This window comes from Bufo gargarizans, chromosome 9, assembly GCF_014858855.1.
Source record: "Bufo gargarizans isolate SCDJY-AF-19 chromosome 9, ASM1485885v1, whole genome shotgun sequence".
NCBI classification, from domain to species: Eukaryota; Metazoa; Chordata; class Amphibia; order Anura; family Bufonidae; genus Bufo; species Bufo gargarizans.
The window spans coordinates 192,070,686-192,087,947 of NC_058088.1; the positions used below are offsets into that span (position 1 = coordinate 192,070,686).

The 17,262-nt window shown below is 48.0% G+C and overlaps 1 protein-coding gene across 1 annotated transcript; it reads left to right on the forward strand.

The window, feature by feature from the left end:
* The first annotated feature begins 617 nt into the window (after window positions 1–617).
* Window positions 618–8,954, forward strand: LOC122946277 (histo-blood group ABO system transferase-like). The gene is made up of 3 exons (XM_044305782.1): window positions 618–670; window positions 1,194–1,328; window positions 8,264–8,954. The coding sequence occupies exons 1-3, from the start codon at window positions 636–638 to the stop codon at window positions 8,952–8,954; spliced, it is 861 nt and encodes a 286-aa protein (XP_044161717.1). The 5' UTR covers window positions 618–635.
* Window positions 8,955–17,262: the final 8,308 nt, after the last annotated feature.

A 17,262-nucleotide genomic window follows, 5' to 3' on the forward strand; every position in this document is an offset into this window, starting at 1 on the left:
CAGTATTAGCGATGTGCTAATGTCAGCAGACCCTAACTCTCCTAATCTCATGCTTATGGATGCTCCCGTTACTGTACAATTTTAACTTAGACGATATGCTAATTACCCTCTAGGAGCGGGGGGGGGGGGGGTTGGGCGTTGCTCCTGCTCCTAAAGGTTCCATTCGCCCACCTCAAGTCACGCCCTGCCGTTCTTGATTGACAGGGCCAGCGTTTATCTCCTCCTGCCGGCCCTGTGTGCTGGGACTGCACAGGCGCAAGATTTATCCAGCACACAGGGCTGGCAACAGAAGCCGAACGCTGGCCCTGTCAATCAAGGACGGCAGGGCGTGACTTGAGGTGGGCGAATGGAACCTCTAGGAGCAGGAGCAACGCCCCCCCCCCCCCTCCAGCTCCTTGCTAATCTCATCCAGTGTAATAGGGTTAAAACTGGTTACAGAAACCCTAAAACTTATTCCATGTCCTAGACCACTAGGGATTTTTACACTAAACCCTTCACTGCCGTTGACCACAGTGGATACCTTCAGACATCTAGACTGTATTGTAGCAAGCCTCTCATTAAGTGGCAGCATAACCACTATAACATGTAGACTGACCAAAATAAATAATGGTGCCAAAATATTCTCTGTTTCCAGGATGCTGTATGAGAAACCAGAAGCCCTGAAGCCTCCGTAAGTTACTCCAAACACTTAGAGTCTGACAATCCTAGTAACTGATTTCAGTAGGAGCGTTGCAATGCTTCGAGTCACCTGTGGGGGCGCTGCTGAAAAAACACAGCACTTCTTACTAAGTTACGACACCCAGTAAAGCTACACAAAGTGGAGATCAGCCTTGGGTTACCATTGTAAGGGGGTCAGACCAAAAGTAAGGTTCTTTTTGGAGTGATATGTGAGGCTCCATACTCTAGCATATTGGGAGGAATCAGGCGGACACAGGCATAAGAACTTCATACCAGGGGCCACCGGCTTAGTGGGTAGAGTCTTTACAAGAGGCTTGGTGGTTACAGTCTCTAATGAGGCACCAGGCTTTTTGGATACAGAGTTTCTCAATTATGTAATGTCCCTTTTAAGTGTTAGCTTATTCTTTGCCTTGACACCGGCACTCTGTCTGGAGTCTCTTCTGGACTTGCACTTTTATCCTTGTTGCAAAAGATGACCCACTGTGTGTAATGGTTAATGCTCTTCTCTCTTCCAGACGGACAGATGTTCTCACTCTGACTCCATGGCTAGCGCCGATTGTATGGCATAGACTCTACAATATAGACATACTCAACGCACAATTCCACAAGAGAGGAGTTCACATTGGACTGACTGTGTTTGCTATTAGAAAGTAAGGAAATCCAGACAATTCACACTCATTCTATATACATTCTATATAGTATAACTTCTATAATACTGCCTCCTATGTACAAGAATATAACTACTATAATACTGCCTCCTATGTACAGGAATATAACTACTATAATACTGCTCCTATGTACAAGAATATAACTACTATAATACTGCTCCTGCTCCTATGTACAAGAATATAACTACTATAATACTGCCTCCTATGTACAGGAATATAACTACTATAATACTGCTCCTATGTACAAGAATATAACTACTATAGGGGGCGGAGCTTGACTGGCGTCCTGACCGGCCGCATGTGAGAAGAGCTCTCCTCTCCATAGCCTCACAAAGTGGTTTATTTCGCGTATTGACTGCTGAATAATGGGGAAAATCGGCAAATACTTGCCCAAAGACCGTCCTGAACCCCTCAAGCAAGACCGGGAGCCCTCCGAAATGGAGAAATACTTTAATAAGCGGCCTGCAGCTCCGGTAGCCGAGCGGCCTAAGATGGCGCCGCCGGATCCTGAGGACGGCATGGAGGAAGCTGAGAGAGCGGACAGCCCGCTTACTGAGGGCTCTCAGGGATCGCAAGCTGATGCAACCGAACCTATTTCAAAGCTTTTCCTGCAGCAAGCGCTCATGTCTGTGATACAGCCGGTGATGCAGGAGCTCACTGAGATAAAGGAGGACATTAAACACATCGGCCATAGAGTCGAGAGGCTGGAAGCTACACAAGGGGCCATCCTGGAACACGCTCGCGTGTTAGGAGATAACAGTTCTGCTTACCTGTCCTCCTTGGATCACGCTTATGCCCTGATTGAAGATCAGGAAAACAGAAGCAGGCGCAAAAATGTACGCTTCAGAGGCCTGCCAGAAGCGGTGCCACATGAGGACCTTCCTGCTGCTGCGTCCGCCATTTTCACATCCCTGCTGGGCCCTGATGCTGCGGCTGCAGTCACAATAGAGCGCATCCACCGCTCCCTGCGACCCAAACCCAGGGAGGGAGAACCCCCCCGTGATGTAGTATGCGGCCTCTTGCGGTATGTTGATACCGCTGCTATTTTCAAGGCAGCCAGAGAGAGGGGAGAGGTAAAATACGACGGCAACAAGATTCTGCTGTTCCAGGACCTCGCGCCTTCAACCCTGAACAAGAGAAGAATTCTGAGACCTGTCACCGAGATCCTTCGCCACAACAGGATCCCCTTCAAGTGGCTCTTTCCTTTCGGGCTTACTTTCTCCAGGGACGGCAAGAGGTGCACTATTCGAACCCCCAGTGATCTGCCGGCGGCATGGGAGCTGCTGAACACCACGCCACAGGACATACCATCATGGCTGCCCTCGGCGGACACTGGCGTCCTGCTCCCAGAGCTCCCTGAATGCTCCAGATGGTCGAAGGTGCCATCCAGGAAAGGCCCAAGAGCAAAACAGAGAATTACCTGAACATTCTCAGCAGGTCGTATGTGGGTCTTTGTTAATGCAAGCTCCTCAGTTAATGCTTCTTAAGGGGTTGGAGCGCATTTAAAATGGTTCAAGTTAGTGCCGTTCAGGCACATGTTGAGCTATTGCATCCGCTTATTGTTGGCAAGGGTGAACCCCATAGTAGTTATGGTTGCAATGCATTCTTTATGATGGTACTAAGAGAGTACATATAATGTTTTGTTACTCCCGGTTATGTATGCATAGCCAGATTCTTTCCGGCAGTCAAGATAGTGGCTTGTCCACACAGACGAGATACCTTTTTGGCACACTTTGTGAGGCGGGAACCCTGATTTGTGACCAGGAGTAGTATTGCCTGACACTGAGCATGTCAGCCTGCTCCCACCATGTCACCGGTGGTTCCTGTGCTCCTGCAAGGAGTTCCATCATCTCCTTTGACCATATTGGGCTTGAAGAAGTTCCCGTGTTGTTATTTTTAGCAACCTTCTGGCTTAAAGGTACAAAGGAACTTGCCCAAAGCAAGGCGTTATTCTGTTTGTTCCCCCTGTTTTCCTGTCCATGTACACATTCTTCATCGTACGCAAATACTTGTATGTACCTCTACCATGATGTCTGCAGTTAACTGTACCTCGTTTAATGTGAGGGGGTTCAATACCCCTCAGAAGCGTTCGCAGGTAATCAGACTATTGAAAAAGAGACGCACTGACGTCAGTTTTTTTCAAGAACTGCACCTCAAGCTAGGTCATGTTCCCAAACTCTCACAGTCTTACTTTAGTCAGTGGTTCATCAGCTCTCATGCCAAAGCTTCCAGGGGCGCGGGGATTGCCATTTCCAAAAGGGTCCCCTTCTCCCTTACTTCGTCTCTAACCGACTCAGAGGGACGCTTTATGTTCATAAAAGGTAAGATAGGGACTACACTTGTAACATTAGCGAGTCTGTATAGCCCTAACCGGGGTCAAGGGGTTTGGTTGCGGTCCACACTGTCTAAATTGACCGCTTTTGCAGAGGGTATTTGTTTGGTAGGGGGGGATCTTAACGTGGCCTTAAACCCACTAATGGATGCTTCTGATCACTCCTCCCAACTGACTCAAGCAGCTATTGGTAGGATTAACAAGCATTTAGCAGAGGCCCATTTACTGGACACCTGGCGACTGACCCACCCTACAGATTTGGATTACACATTCTTTTCAGCCCCACATAAGGTTTATTCCAGGCTAGACTATATTTTCATTACTGACACCCACGCTGGATTGGTGAGTAGCTCCACCATTGACCCTATGACGGTGTCTGACCACGCTCCTGTCACGACGTCCGTGGTGTTCTCTGAATTACCCCAGCCTTCTCGACAATGGAGATTGAATGAAACTCTGCTAGATGATGAGGAGGTGGTGAGAGACATCAAGGCAAAAATACAACAATTTTTTGTGGAGAACTCCACGGACGACGTCTCTGTCACCACCGTCTGGGAGACGCATAAGGCGGTTATAAGGGGGGAGTTGATTGCCTTAGGCAATAGGAAAAAGAAAGAAAGACAAAAAACATTTCACACACTGTTAGAGAAGATAGCAGCCTTGGAGTCCCTGCATAAGAAATCCAAAACGATTGAGGCCCAGCAGGAGCTTGCACTAACTAGGAAAAAACTTAAAGACCACCTTAACTATCACCAGGCAAAGTCCTATCAGTATTCTCAGTTCCGGTTTTATGCTCACGGGGACAAGGGGACAAAGCTTATGGCGGCACTCCTTAAGCAGAAGAAAGATGCTTCATATGTAGCCGGAATTAAGGATAAGGATGGCGAACTAGTACACAGAACCTCAGATATTGCCAGAGAATTCCACAAGTTCTATAGCAAGCTCTATGGTCTAAAATGTCCAGAGGGTGACTCAGAGGCTGACATTGAGGAGACGGCGGACAAATTTTTGAGGGATCTCAACTTACCTACATTAGAGACTAGTTATAGGGAAAAACTCACTGCCCCAGTCTCATTAGAGGTGGAAAAATTTTTGAGTTCTATGCCAATGGGGAAATGCCCGGGACCTGATGGGTATTCAGTGGGGTATTATAAAAAAAATGGCATCAGTTCTGTCTCCACGATTAGTCACTTGGTGCAACTCCATCTTAAGTGGCTCTACCCTCCATAAGCAGTCCCTGGAGGCGACAGTCACAATCTTGCCAAAGGCAGGTAAAGACCCTAACCAGTGCGGCAGCTACAGGCCGATTTCGCTTCTCAATGTAGATGTCAAAATCTGGGCAAAACTACTAGCTTCCCGTCTTGCTCCCCTTCTGACTAAGCTGATTCATCCGGACCAGGCCGGGTTTGTGCCTGGAAGAGAGGGAAACCAGAACTCGTGCAGGGTTCTATCAGCAATGCAGTTAGCTAAAGTGGAAAAGGCCTCACTAGTCCTTCTGGGTGTGGATGCGGAAAAGGCCTTTGACAGGGTGAGCTGGAGATATATGAGGAAAACTTTGCATAAATTCGGTATTCCAGAACAATTCCAAAATGCGGTCATGTCTCTCTACCATGAACCTAGTGCCCGAATAAGGGTGAATGGTACACTTTCTCAACCATTTCCGATTACCAACGGGACCCGTCAGGGTTGTCCTCTGTCACCTACGTTATATGTCATGGTAATGGAGACATTATTGCAAGCTATAAGAGAGCACCCCGGTATAAAGGGCCTAAAGGTCAGAGGTAGCTCTGTAGAGTACATAAATGCCGCTTATGCGGACGATCTCCTGGTTATCTCAAACCCTGTCGAGGCCTTTCCGCATCTTCTATCCCTTTTTGAACTGTACGGGAGGATCTCTAATTTTAAAGTTAACTATACGAAGTCTGAAGCAATGAACGTTTCTGCTTCGAGCAAAGTGGTTTCCTCTCTGAAGGGCACAACCCCGTTTATCTGGCAGGAGTCTCATCTTTCTTATCTAGGAATTAAATTACCGGCGGATCTAAACCAAACTTTTAGCTTAAATTATCAGCCCCTTTTGAGTGAGATACAGAAACAGCTCCACTCACTTAAAATTCCATATGTTTCGTGGATGGGTAGAAAGAACCTTTTGAAGGCCTTCATTATGCCTAAGCTCCTCTATGTACTGCAGATGTTGCCCATCTTTCTCCCCATGTCTTTTTTCTGCCAGGTTAGGAGATTATTTAGAACGTTCCTGTGGGGGGGGAAGTCAGCCAGATTGGCACATAGCAGGTTGATACAACGTAAGAGCACGGGGGGGTTTGGTTTGCCGGATGCATTCTTATACTATCAGGCGATTCATTTGAAAAGATGGATCCAACTACATGCCAGTAGACTCCATACTTGGGGTTGCGACTTAGAGATGGCCCAACTCTCTTCTGTTCAGAGGGCGGGCCTCTGGGGTCTCACTACTTCTAATCTCAGATCACAAGTTTTGCTTAGAGGCACTGCTTCAGTAATACAACAGTTATCCGGCAAGCTTAACCTCTTAAACAGCCCCTCTCCCTCTATGCCAGCTGATCTCCTTCCCTTTGCTATAAGGCCCAATTCTAAACAGATAGCCACGACATGGCAAAAACTGAGCAAGTTTACAACTGAGGAGTTCTTAGGGGCGACTGCGGGTGACATAGCGGCTCATCATCCATTACATAGCCTTATTAAATCATGCAACTTCCTGGAACTAATCGAGCTCAACTCGGTCTCCAAACCATTAATTGACGGTAACAGACATAAGCCTACCCAGTCATGGTTTGAGAAAATTTTAACATGCGAGTCCTTTCCGCGAAAGCTGATTTCTCTATGCTATCTGGCTTTGGTTAACCCCCGCTCCCCTGGAATGCCGCAATACCTGAGGCACTGGGCTACTGAACTGGGAGTAGAGCTGAGTGAAACTGACATCATGAGAATACATGCACACTCTCACGGCTTCTCTAGGTGCACTAGAGTGCAAGAGCACACATATAAAGTCCTTACTCAGTGGTATTTAACTCCAAAACAAATGTTTATTAGGGGCATGAGACGGGATGACAGGTGTTGGCGATGTTTGGAAGACACAGGGACTCTATCCCACATCTTCTGGTATTGCCCTAAAATACGGCCTTATTGGGAGGGGGTCTTGTCCTCTATCCAGAAGATAACAAAAGTCACCATTGAAGTGCCTCCTACCCTTGTGCTCCTGTGGCTCCCAACTCCTTCTTTTTCTCCCTCTAAAAGATGCTTAGTTACCCAGTTACTCCAGGCCGCGAGACTGCTTATCCCGCAGCACTGGCTGTGTACGGAGCCCCCTACTGTGGAGGCATGGCTGAACAAGGTGGATCATATCTGCCGTATGGAAGAGCTTGCGAGCTGGGAGGACAGGAACCACAATAAATATGTCAAGTTGTGGACACCATGGTTGTTATTTAGAGACGAGGGGTCGGCTCCGCTTGGAGGCAACGACTAAGAAGCTCACTAGGTGGTGCAATACTCATGCATTATTGTCAGGTAGTCTGGATCATGGCAGAACTAATGGTACATAGTTCCTGCTCATATGACTCGAATTTAATTTGTACTTTAACTGTATGATGTGCTATATACGTACAAGTGTCATGGAAGGATTATTGTTTTCAGTTTTCCCCTCTCTCTCCTTCCCTCCCTCCCTCCACCCCTTCCTTTCCCTCCCTCCCTGACTTTCCCACCTTTCTGCCCCTCTACTTTCGGTGTTATTACAATCGCTAGACATGCTACAAGACTAGTGTGCATTTAAAGGTATATAGGTAACTAGCATATTGTACTAGCTTATTGGGATGTGGTTACATTATCCATATCTTTTATGTACGCTATAAACGATGTATGCTACTCATCAATCTATGCCTATCACTGCGTGATGGTATAGTATGTCTTTTTGCCATTTTTTCTTAATAAAAAGAAAATTTTCAAAGAATATAACTACTATAATACTGCTCCTATGTACAAGAATATAACTACTATAATACTGCTCCTATGTACAAGAATATAACTACTATAATACTGCCTCCTATGTACAAGAATATAACTACTATAATACTGCCTTCTATGTACAAGAATATAACTACTATAATACTGCCTCCTATGTACAAGAATATAACTACTATAATACTGCTCCTATGTACAAGAATATAACTACTATAATACTGCCTCCTATGTACAAGACTATAACTACTATAATACTGCTCTCTATGTACAAGAATATATCTACTATAATACTGCTCCTATGTACAAGACTATAACTACTATAATACTGCTCCTATGTACAAGAATATAATTACTATAATACTGCCTCCTATGTACAAGAATATAACTACTATAATACTGCTCCTATGTACAAGAATATAACTACTATAATACTGATCCTATGTACAAGAATATAACTACTATAATACTGCCTCCTATGTACAAGAATATAACTGCTATAATACTGTCTCCTATGTACAAGAATATAACTATAATACTGATTGATTTTCTTTATAAACCACATTTTTTGATAATTTTTTTCTGTTCTCTTTTTTAGATACACCCAGTTTATTGAACATTTTCTGGACACAGCTGAGAAGTTTTTCATGACTGGACATCGGGTCACTTATTATATAATGACCGACCAGCCCGCTGCCGTCCCCAACATTACACTGGGTGAAAAGAGAAATCTGGTTGTCCTGGAGGTCCCGGCCTACAAAAGATGGCAGGACATTACCATGAGGAGGATGCAGATCATTCGAGACTACATCCATGATCGGTTCGTCAATGAGGTGGACTATCTGGTGTGTCTAGATGTGGACATGGAGTTCAAAGACCAGGTTGGGGTTGAGATCCTCAGTGATGTTTATGGTGTCATCCATCCGGGTTTTTTTACATCGTCTCGTAAGGAGTTCACCAATGAAAGGAGACCTCAGTCTGCAGGTTACATCCCTGAAGACGAGGGTGATTTCTATTACACGGGGTCCCATTTTGGAGGCACTGTGGAAGAGATCTACAAGTTGACCAACCATTGCCACCACGCCATGCTGGCTGATAAAGATATAAACATAGAAGCTCGTTGGCATGATGAGAGTTATCTCAACAGGTATTTCCTGTGTTACAAACCCACCAAAGTCCTGTCTCCAGAGTATTCCTGGAACTACTACTATGGAGACCCGGCCGTGGTGGAGAAGAAGAGATTTATCGTTTTCCCTAAAGATTATGCCAAAGTACGTGACAACCCGTGACGCTTCACACAGCGGATTGGAGGTTGAGGGCTTTTACGTAATATCTGTAATACTTTCATAGTCCTCATCCTTCCCCATATTAGCTTAGGGTACTTTCACACTAGCGTTTTTGTTTTCCGGTATTGAGTTCCGTCCTAGGAGCTCAATACTGGAAAAAAACTAATCAGTTTTATCCTAGTGTTAAAGTACCCTTAGACCTCTTTGGTCTTGACTTCTCATATCTCGAGAGTCTTCCATGTTACTCCTCATGGATGAAACATGAAGCTGATGATTGTGCCTGTACAGATCCTGCTGCCGTTCCTGGGAAGCTTATTACAATAGCGATGAGCTATAGAATACTTTGTTACTTGATACAGTGTATTTACTATGTTTCAATTTTTTGGTGATTTTTGGGTAAATTATTATTTTATTTGTTTTGCAATCGATGCTCATCATTTTTGAATTGTGACGCTGGAATATCCACACCATGGAGCCCAAGCCAAAAAGTATTCTGATCCTAAACAGTAACATTCAACTGGTTAAAGATGGTCAGTCTACCTTTTAAATTTGGCGCCGTTATTCAGCAGCGCCCCTCAGCATTCCTCGCTGATAGTTTAGTGTCTATGATCTTGGTGGCAAATGTAGACAATACACAGGTTTTGTTTTTGAATATTTTTTATTTATTTTTTTGAAAATAGGAAACATTTTTTATCCCTTCCTGCTTCTTCAAGTACACAGATGTGACCGCCGGCTTACAGGAACTGACTATGAGCAGGGGTCAAGAAAACTCAGATCCCAGCCATGTACCGCCATCACCAACTGCAATCAATAGCCATCGCACTGTGGCATAATGAATTGTAGTGCAGTGATAAGCTCCTCCCTCTGGGTTGTCCTGTAGTGCATCAATAAGCTCTTCCCTCTGGACTTCTCTGTAGTGCAGTGATAATAAGCTACTCCCTCTGGGCTGTCCAGCAGTGATAAGCCCCTTCCTCTGGGCTGTCCTGTAGTGCAGTGATAAGCTCCTTCCTCTGGGCTGTTCTGTCATGAGGTGCGGTGATAATAAGTTCCTCCCTCTGGGCTGTTGTGCAGTAATAATAAGTTCCTCCCTCTGGGCTGTCCTGCAGTGATAATAAGCTCCTCCCTCTGGACTGTTCTGTAGTGCAGTGATAAGCCACTCCCTCTGGGTTGTCCTATAGTGTGGTGATAAGCCCCACCCTCTGGGATGTTCTGTCCTGCAGTGCAGTGATAATAAGTTCCTCCCTCTGGGCTGTCCTGCAGTACAGTGATAATAAGCTCCTCCTCTCCTTTCTATAGTTTGCTCCTGGCCTCTGCAGCTCTCTCTCCCCTTTGGTTTAATGTTGCGTCTCTTCCCTTTTTGCTGGGGGTTCAGGGGATGTTGTGTGTGTGTCTGGTGTATTTCTTCTGCCAGTGTTACAGGTGTCCATGGTCAATAAGAAGTGGGGATTGGAGGGAACCTAATTTAAACTATCTGGAATTGCCCGCTGTCACGGAGGTATTGGAGGAAGGTTCTGGACCTGATCCACTTATTTTTCTGCATATCTACCTAGAAGCAATGTCGTAAAGCGCAGACTCCTGTGTATTGCGTCTGTGTCCAAATACGTTAAGGGGAAGATGTGAGTGATCCTTTATCACCATTTCGTCTGGATCCAAAGTTCTGTGCTGATTAGCGTCATCACATATATGTAGATAGGGGTTGGAGCAGTAACTGTGTACAACACATGCAAAACCTGCAGCCACCACTAGGGGGAGCTCACTGCACATGAATTTATTAATAGGGAACTCTGAAAACTAGATGCTGGGAGCACCCCTAGTGGTGACTGCAGGCAAAAAGTGTAAAGTCAAAAGGGGGGGGGCACACAACAAAGAGTAAAAATATGGAATAAGTTTATATAAAATACATTGCACCGTGACATAAAAGCAACAGTAGCGACACACAATGCATAAAATAACCTAAAAAGGGTTTTCTTGGATTCACATATTGATGGCCTATCCTCAGCATAAGTCAATATCTGATCGGTGGTGGTCTGACTCCTGGCTCCCCTGACGATCTACAGGTCATGTGATGTCCCGTTCATCGGTCACATGGCCTATGTGCAGCTTGGTCCCATTCAACTAAACGGTGTTGCTATACCAAGCATAGCCACTACATGACATTCGGCGCTGTGTTTGGCAAACTGTGAGGAGGCAACAACGTCTTCAAACTGCTAATCGGTAGGGGTGCCAGGTGTCAGAACCCCACTGATCAAATATTGATCACCTATCCCGAGGAGAGGTTATCAGTATAGGCGTCCAGGAAAAGCCCTTTAAGTGCAGTATTCTCCGACAGAAGTGCTGCCTTCTGTCCATGGGGTTGGCCACCTTGAGGGGAGGTTTGTCAACTCCCTCCCCCCTCCTCCTCCCCCCCCGACAGTCCTGCGAATTGGAAATATACTGACCTGCTCCCCGCTCCTGGGCTCACCGTCCACCTCGCTTGGGTCCCCCACTGTAAACATCTGCTGCAGCCAATGACCCCTTTGCGGCATGTCATTTGGTCACAAGATGCAAGGGGGACAAAGGTGATGTTCAGAGCGGGAAGACCTGAAGAAGGCGGCCGGGGACTGAAGCAGGAGGGACCTAGCGGTGAGAAGCAGGTAAGTATGCTTCCCTACCTACGCTTTATATATATATTAATGCGCGCACAAACACACATTTCATGCAGGGGCATTGGTAGAGTCTCAAAAGAGCCGGGGTCCAAGCCCCAATGCATATGGCCCAAGTCTTAAGTCGACCGACCGCCCCAAACACTAGCACTGAAGACATTTTACTGTATTTGCTATGCAGCTATACAGCAGCACATACCTGTCACATCCAGGGCCTCCAGGTGACGTCTCCTCTGATGTGGATCTTCTGTGTCATCATCTTCTCCATTCGGTCCGGATAACTTCTCTCAGCCGCCTCGTCTCTGCAGAGTGTGACACACGGACATCTTAGCTTCCTTACTTTTCTGTACCCCCAAATACTATGCTGAAGAAAAATGAGTGCCCCCCATACTAACAGTAGTCCTCATAGTCCCACCAATAGTAATTCCCTTCTAGAATGCGCTCATTAGTAATACTGCCCCCAATAGTGACAGTGTTCCCCAAGAGTGCCTCCATTAGTAGAAGAGCCCTCCAGTATTAGTAATGCCCTCACAGAGCCCCTAGTATAAATAAGGCCCCCTATTGTTCCCCCAGTGGTAATAATGCTCTCTGCAGACCCCTCAGTAGTAATAAGGCCCCCATAGTGCTCTTAGTGGAAATAATGTGGATCTGTAACTCCCTCCTATAGAGCCCCAGTAGTAATAAGAACGCCTAATGTCCCCTGGATTTAAAATGCCCCTACAGTCCCCCCGTATTTAGAACGCCACACTACTGTTATAATGCTTGCCCTGAAGTGCCCCCAGTATTTATATTGCTCCCTACAGTTATAATGCCTCTACAGTGCCCCCAGTATTCATATCGCCCCCTACTGTTATAATGCTCACCCTGGGGGCGTGTCCTGACTATGGCGGAGTGAACACGCATCGCTGTGAGCTCCTGCCCTGAGAGAGCCGTAGCAAGCTTTTCCAGCTCACCAGCAACTGCATTTTTGGGCTCCGATGGTTCGGACGAGAAGGGGATCCTCTGCCGGTTCCGTCAATACCCCCACGGATGTGAGGCATAAGAACATTCAGCAGTTTTTCGCCTCGGAGGGCCAGAAGGTAACAGGCCGTGACTTGGGCGCCACGGGGCTCCCGCAAGCTGTTAGTGACCTGAACGTCGCTGCACCCCCATATCAACCCCTGCAGACCCCGAAACAGGTGGAGAATTCAGGGACGATACGCCGCAGCATGAGCCAGCCCCACTCGCCCGCTGTACACCAGAAAAAGGACTCGCCTGCTCCGGCCGGCGCCATGTTTGGCGGGGACGGCGGGTCAGCGCCATCTTGCCAGGCCCCACGAGACTCTTCGTCGTCTGTACGAGCCACGCAGTCTCCACAAAAACAGGCCTCACCCCAGGCTACCCCTACGGTGGACTCGGAGGAGCCACCATGGGATTGGAGAGCTCATGTCCGGCAATTGCCGACTAAGCAAGAGATGGAACAATTTATTGCACGCCTGGAAGCCTCTTACAAGCAGGAACTACATACCCTGTCCACGAATCTGCAAGTGGTGGAGGAGAGGGTGGACGATGTGTCTTCCCATCAGGCTGAACTGTCCTCTCGCCTAGACACGCTGGAGGATAGAGGTGTGCAGAGAGATCTACACATCAGCCAGCTATATCGCCTACACGAAGATGTGGAAAACCGCAGTAGGCGCAACAATATAAGGCTTCGGGGTCTCCCTGAAGCTATTCCCTCTGCTGATCTTATTCGTACTCTACAGGAACTGTTTAAGATGATCTTGAATAGGCCGATTTCGGATGACCTAGAGATTGACAGAGCGCACAGGACACTCGGTCCCCCGAATCCAGATCCTGCTAGACCTAGGGATGTGATATGCCGTCTCCATTATTATTCCATTAAAGAGGAGATTATGCGGAAGGCGCGTAACACCGCTACGATCGAGTTTAGAGGAGCTCATGTCTCTCTTTTGCAGGACTTGGCCCGCTCCACACTACAGCAGAGAAGAGCTCTCCGTCCCTTGTTGGAATGCCTCCGGGAAAGGGACATCCCCTACATGTGGGGTTATCCGTTCCAGCTGGTGGTCAGGAGGGGGGGCAAGCGCTATGAACTGCGAGATCCATCTGAATTAGCCGATTTTTTAGCAGCGCTGGGCCTTCCTGATATTGAACTACCTGACTGGTCCATTACCACTCCGATTCCGTCGAGATTCTCGGTTTGGAAGGCTGCCTCTCCAGGACGGGGCAGAGAGGCGGATGACAGGAGACGGCCTTTCTGATTGTGACTCTTGTTTATGTTTTGGGGTGGGAGATGTGCCCTCTTCATGGTGGCCCTACGTAGCCTTTATTGGCTTAAACTCAGCCTTTAAATACCGGTCTCTTCCAAATGTTCTAGAGTTGAGGTTCTCTACCTTTAGATGGAAGCAGGGCCGGCCTTAGGTGTTCAGGCGCCCTGTGCGAGCTAACCTTGTGGCGCCCCCCCCCCCCCAAAAAAAAATAAAAACACTGCTTGTTGCTGGCATCATGGCATAGGCTGGCTGACTATCCAACCAAGTAGTTACCAGCCCTCACACCCCAAAGGCCGGTGTAATGTTATACTTCCCTAGTTCGTGAGATTTCCCTACCCTCGTCACTTCCGGTCGCACCGGACATGACGTGAGGAGGTGTGCAGCGCCGCGCAGGCGCACAACGACAGGTTAGGGAAATTTCACAGCAGAGTGCGCATGCGCCAGGAGCCTCGCCGGCGGTTAGGGTAGGGAAAAACTATGGGCCAATGCGCAGTGATCGGATGGATGTTTTCAGCTGAACACCGGCCGACACTGCGCATGCACCGGGAGCCTCACCAGCGGTTAGGGAAGGGAAAAATTACGTACGGGCCAGTGCTTTTTCCCTACCCTAAACGCTGGTGAGGCTCCCAGCGCATGCACAGTGTCGGCCGGTGTCCAGCTGAGAAAATTTGTTTCCAATGTAGTATTAATAACTAAACAATTAAATAATAAACATATTGCATTGTCTACTTACCACCAGGACAATAAGATGATCTGGACTCTGGCTGCAGTCTGGCTCTGGGGACTCCATTGTCATTCTCTCCCCCCCCCCCCCCTTCCCTTGTCACTCTCATTATCCCCCCTCTCCCTTGTCACTCATTATTCCACCCGCCCTCCCTTGTCACGCTCATTATCCCCCCCCCCATCACTCTCATTATTCCCCCCCCCATCACTCTCACTATTCCCCCCCCCATCACTCTCATTATTTCCCCCCCCATCACTCTCATTATTTCCCCCCCCATCACTCTCATTATTTCCCCCCCCATCACTCTCATTATTTCCCCCCCCCCCATCACTCTCATTATTTCCCCCCCCCCCCATCACTCTCATTATTTCCCCCCCCCCCCCATCACTCTCATTATTTCCCCCCCCCCCCATCACTCTCATTATTTCCCCCCCCCCATCACTCTCATTATTTCCCCCCCCCCCATCACTCTCATTATTTCCCCCCCCCCCATCACTCATTATTTCCCCCCCCCCCCCATCACTCATTATTTCCTCCCCCCCCCCCATCACTCATTATTTCCTCCCCCCCCCATCACTCTCATTATTTCCTCCCCCCTCCCCCCTTGTCACTCTCTCTCTTCCCTCCCCCCCTTGTCACTCTCTCTCTTTCTTTCCTCCCCCCTCGTCACTCTCTCTTTCTTTCCTCCCCCCTTGTCACTCTCTCTCTTCTTTCCTCCCCCCTTGTCACTCTAGTGTACCTCTAGTGTAGCGTGGCCGAGCTCTGTTCGATCCGCGGTACAGGAGCATTTGTTTCCTGTACCCGGCCGGACTGACAGGAAGTGCACACTAAGTGAGCACTTCCTGTCAGTCCGGCCGGGTACAGGAAACAAAAGCTCCTGTACCGCGGACCTAACAGAGCTCGGCCACGCTACATTAACAGGCGCAGGCAGGATTCTTTAGAGCGGCAAGCCACTCAGGCGGCGCAGAATGAGGGGCGCCGCCAGCCGCCCCCAACTTATATAAGCAACTTTTTTTTTTACCGCAACGGGCGCCGGGCGCCCCCTGCTGAGTACAGGAGGGGGGGGAAACATAAGTGCCGCCTCGCCTGCCCATATTACATTGCGGGCTGTCGGCCGCCCGGCGCCCCTGTTGCTATGGCGCCCTGTGCGGCCGCACAGCCCGCACACCCCAAAGGCCGGCCCTGGATGGAAGCATCCCATCTCACCAAGTATTCCTTCCCCGCAGTCCTATTTTTGGTTACCTCAGGTTTCATGTGTTTGTGTCGGGGTTATGTGCTCTCTTAGGGGAATGCTCTCCCCCTTCCCTGTCCGCCATCTATCTGAGTAGTGCTGGAGTGCACAGTTAGCCACTTATACTCTCAGGCAGGTCTCAACACCTGCTGTTGGAAGACAGTCCCCAATTTAACGTTTATTCGTTTCTATTCCTCAGTCCCGAGGTTTTTTGGCACTCTAGGGTGTCTCCCCTGTCTGGATTCGTCTCTGTCTGTAGTTTTTGTCTTGTGTTCTTTCTGTGGTCTTGTCTTGTCTGATTTCCCTTTCCGTTCCCCTCCGTTGTGTTCCGTTGTGTCTTTGTGGGACTCTCTGTTGTGTGGCTTTACCAGCGTGTATTTTCCCACCCCCGTTCCTGTCCCTCATCCTGTTAGGGCCTCCCTGTAATTTGGACATGGCGCCTCCGACTAACCAGAGAGCAGAGGTCAAATTGGTTTCCCTGAATGTTAGGGGCCTTAATGTTCCGGACAAAAGGGCAATGATCCTGGCTGGGTTACAAAAAGAAAAGGCTCAGATTCTGCTTCTTCAGGAGACACATTTTAGGACGCACCATGTTCCAAATTTCAGATCCAAGACATATACAACTTGGTTCCATAGTACAAACCCAGATGCTAAGGCAAAAGGTGTCTCGATAGCGTTGAACAAGAATTTACCATGTTCTGTTTTGGATTCTAGATCTTGCAGTATCGGACTTTGTCAAGCTGGTCATACATGGGAGAGTGTACACAGTAGGTAATATTTACCTTCCGAATTCGGGTCAAGGTAAGGCATTTGCCGCTATTATGTCAAAGATGGAACCTTTCTTGGATGGTATTGTACTGCTGGGAGGGGACTTTAACTTACCTCTTGATCCGTTGTTGGACACCTCTGTAGGTAGATCACTGATTCCGCATTCGACCCTTACTAGGGTCCGCTCTGTATTGCGAGCCAATAGGTTGGTGGATGTTTGGAGGGTGCTAAACCCGTCAAGCCGCGACTACACATACTACTCTCCAGCTCATGACTCCTACAGTAGGATTGATCTGTTTGTCATCTCCCACCACGCTCTGTCCTATCAGCCGAAGGTGGATATGGGATCGATATTGTGGTCAGATCATGCCCCAGTTTTTCTTACCCTGGCCCTACCTGATTTAGTAGCTAAAGAGTGGACTTGGCGGCTGAATGCACACTTATTGAAGGATATGCTTTGTAGACAAGCCATAGAGAAATCCATTTTAGACTTCATGGTCACTCATGCCAATGACTCCACAGCTCCTCCTCTGCAGTGGGAAGCACTTAAGTGTGTGTTAAGGGGGGTTTTCATCTAGCACGGTTCGAGACTAAAAAAAGAAAGGGAGACACGCATCAGGAGCTTATCGGACGAGCTACTTCGCCTTGAGTCCCTTCATAAGGGTTCTCGCACTCCAGA

Coding starts and splice junctions, on each gene's coding strand:
- LOC122946277 (XM_044305782.1), top strand. CDS start 636: ATGCTGTATGAGAAACCAGAAGCCCTGAAGCCTCC. Junction 671..1,193: donor CCAGAAGCCCTGAAGCCTCC/GTAAGTTACTCC, acceptor TCTCTCTTCCAG/ACGGACAGATGTTCTCACTC. Junction 1,329..8,263: donor ACTGTGTTTGCTATTAGAAA/GTAAGGAAATCC, acceptor TCTCTTTTTTAG/ATACACCCAGTTTATTGAAC.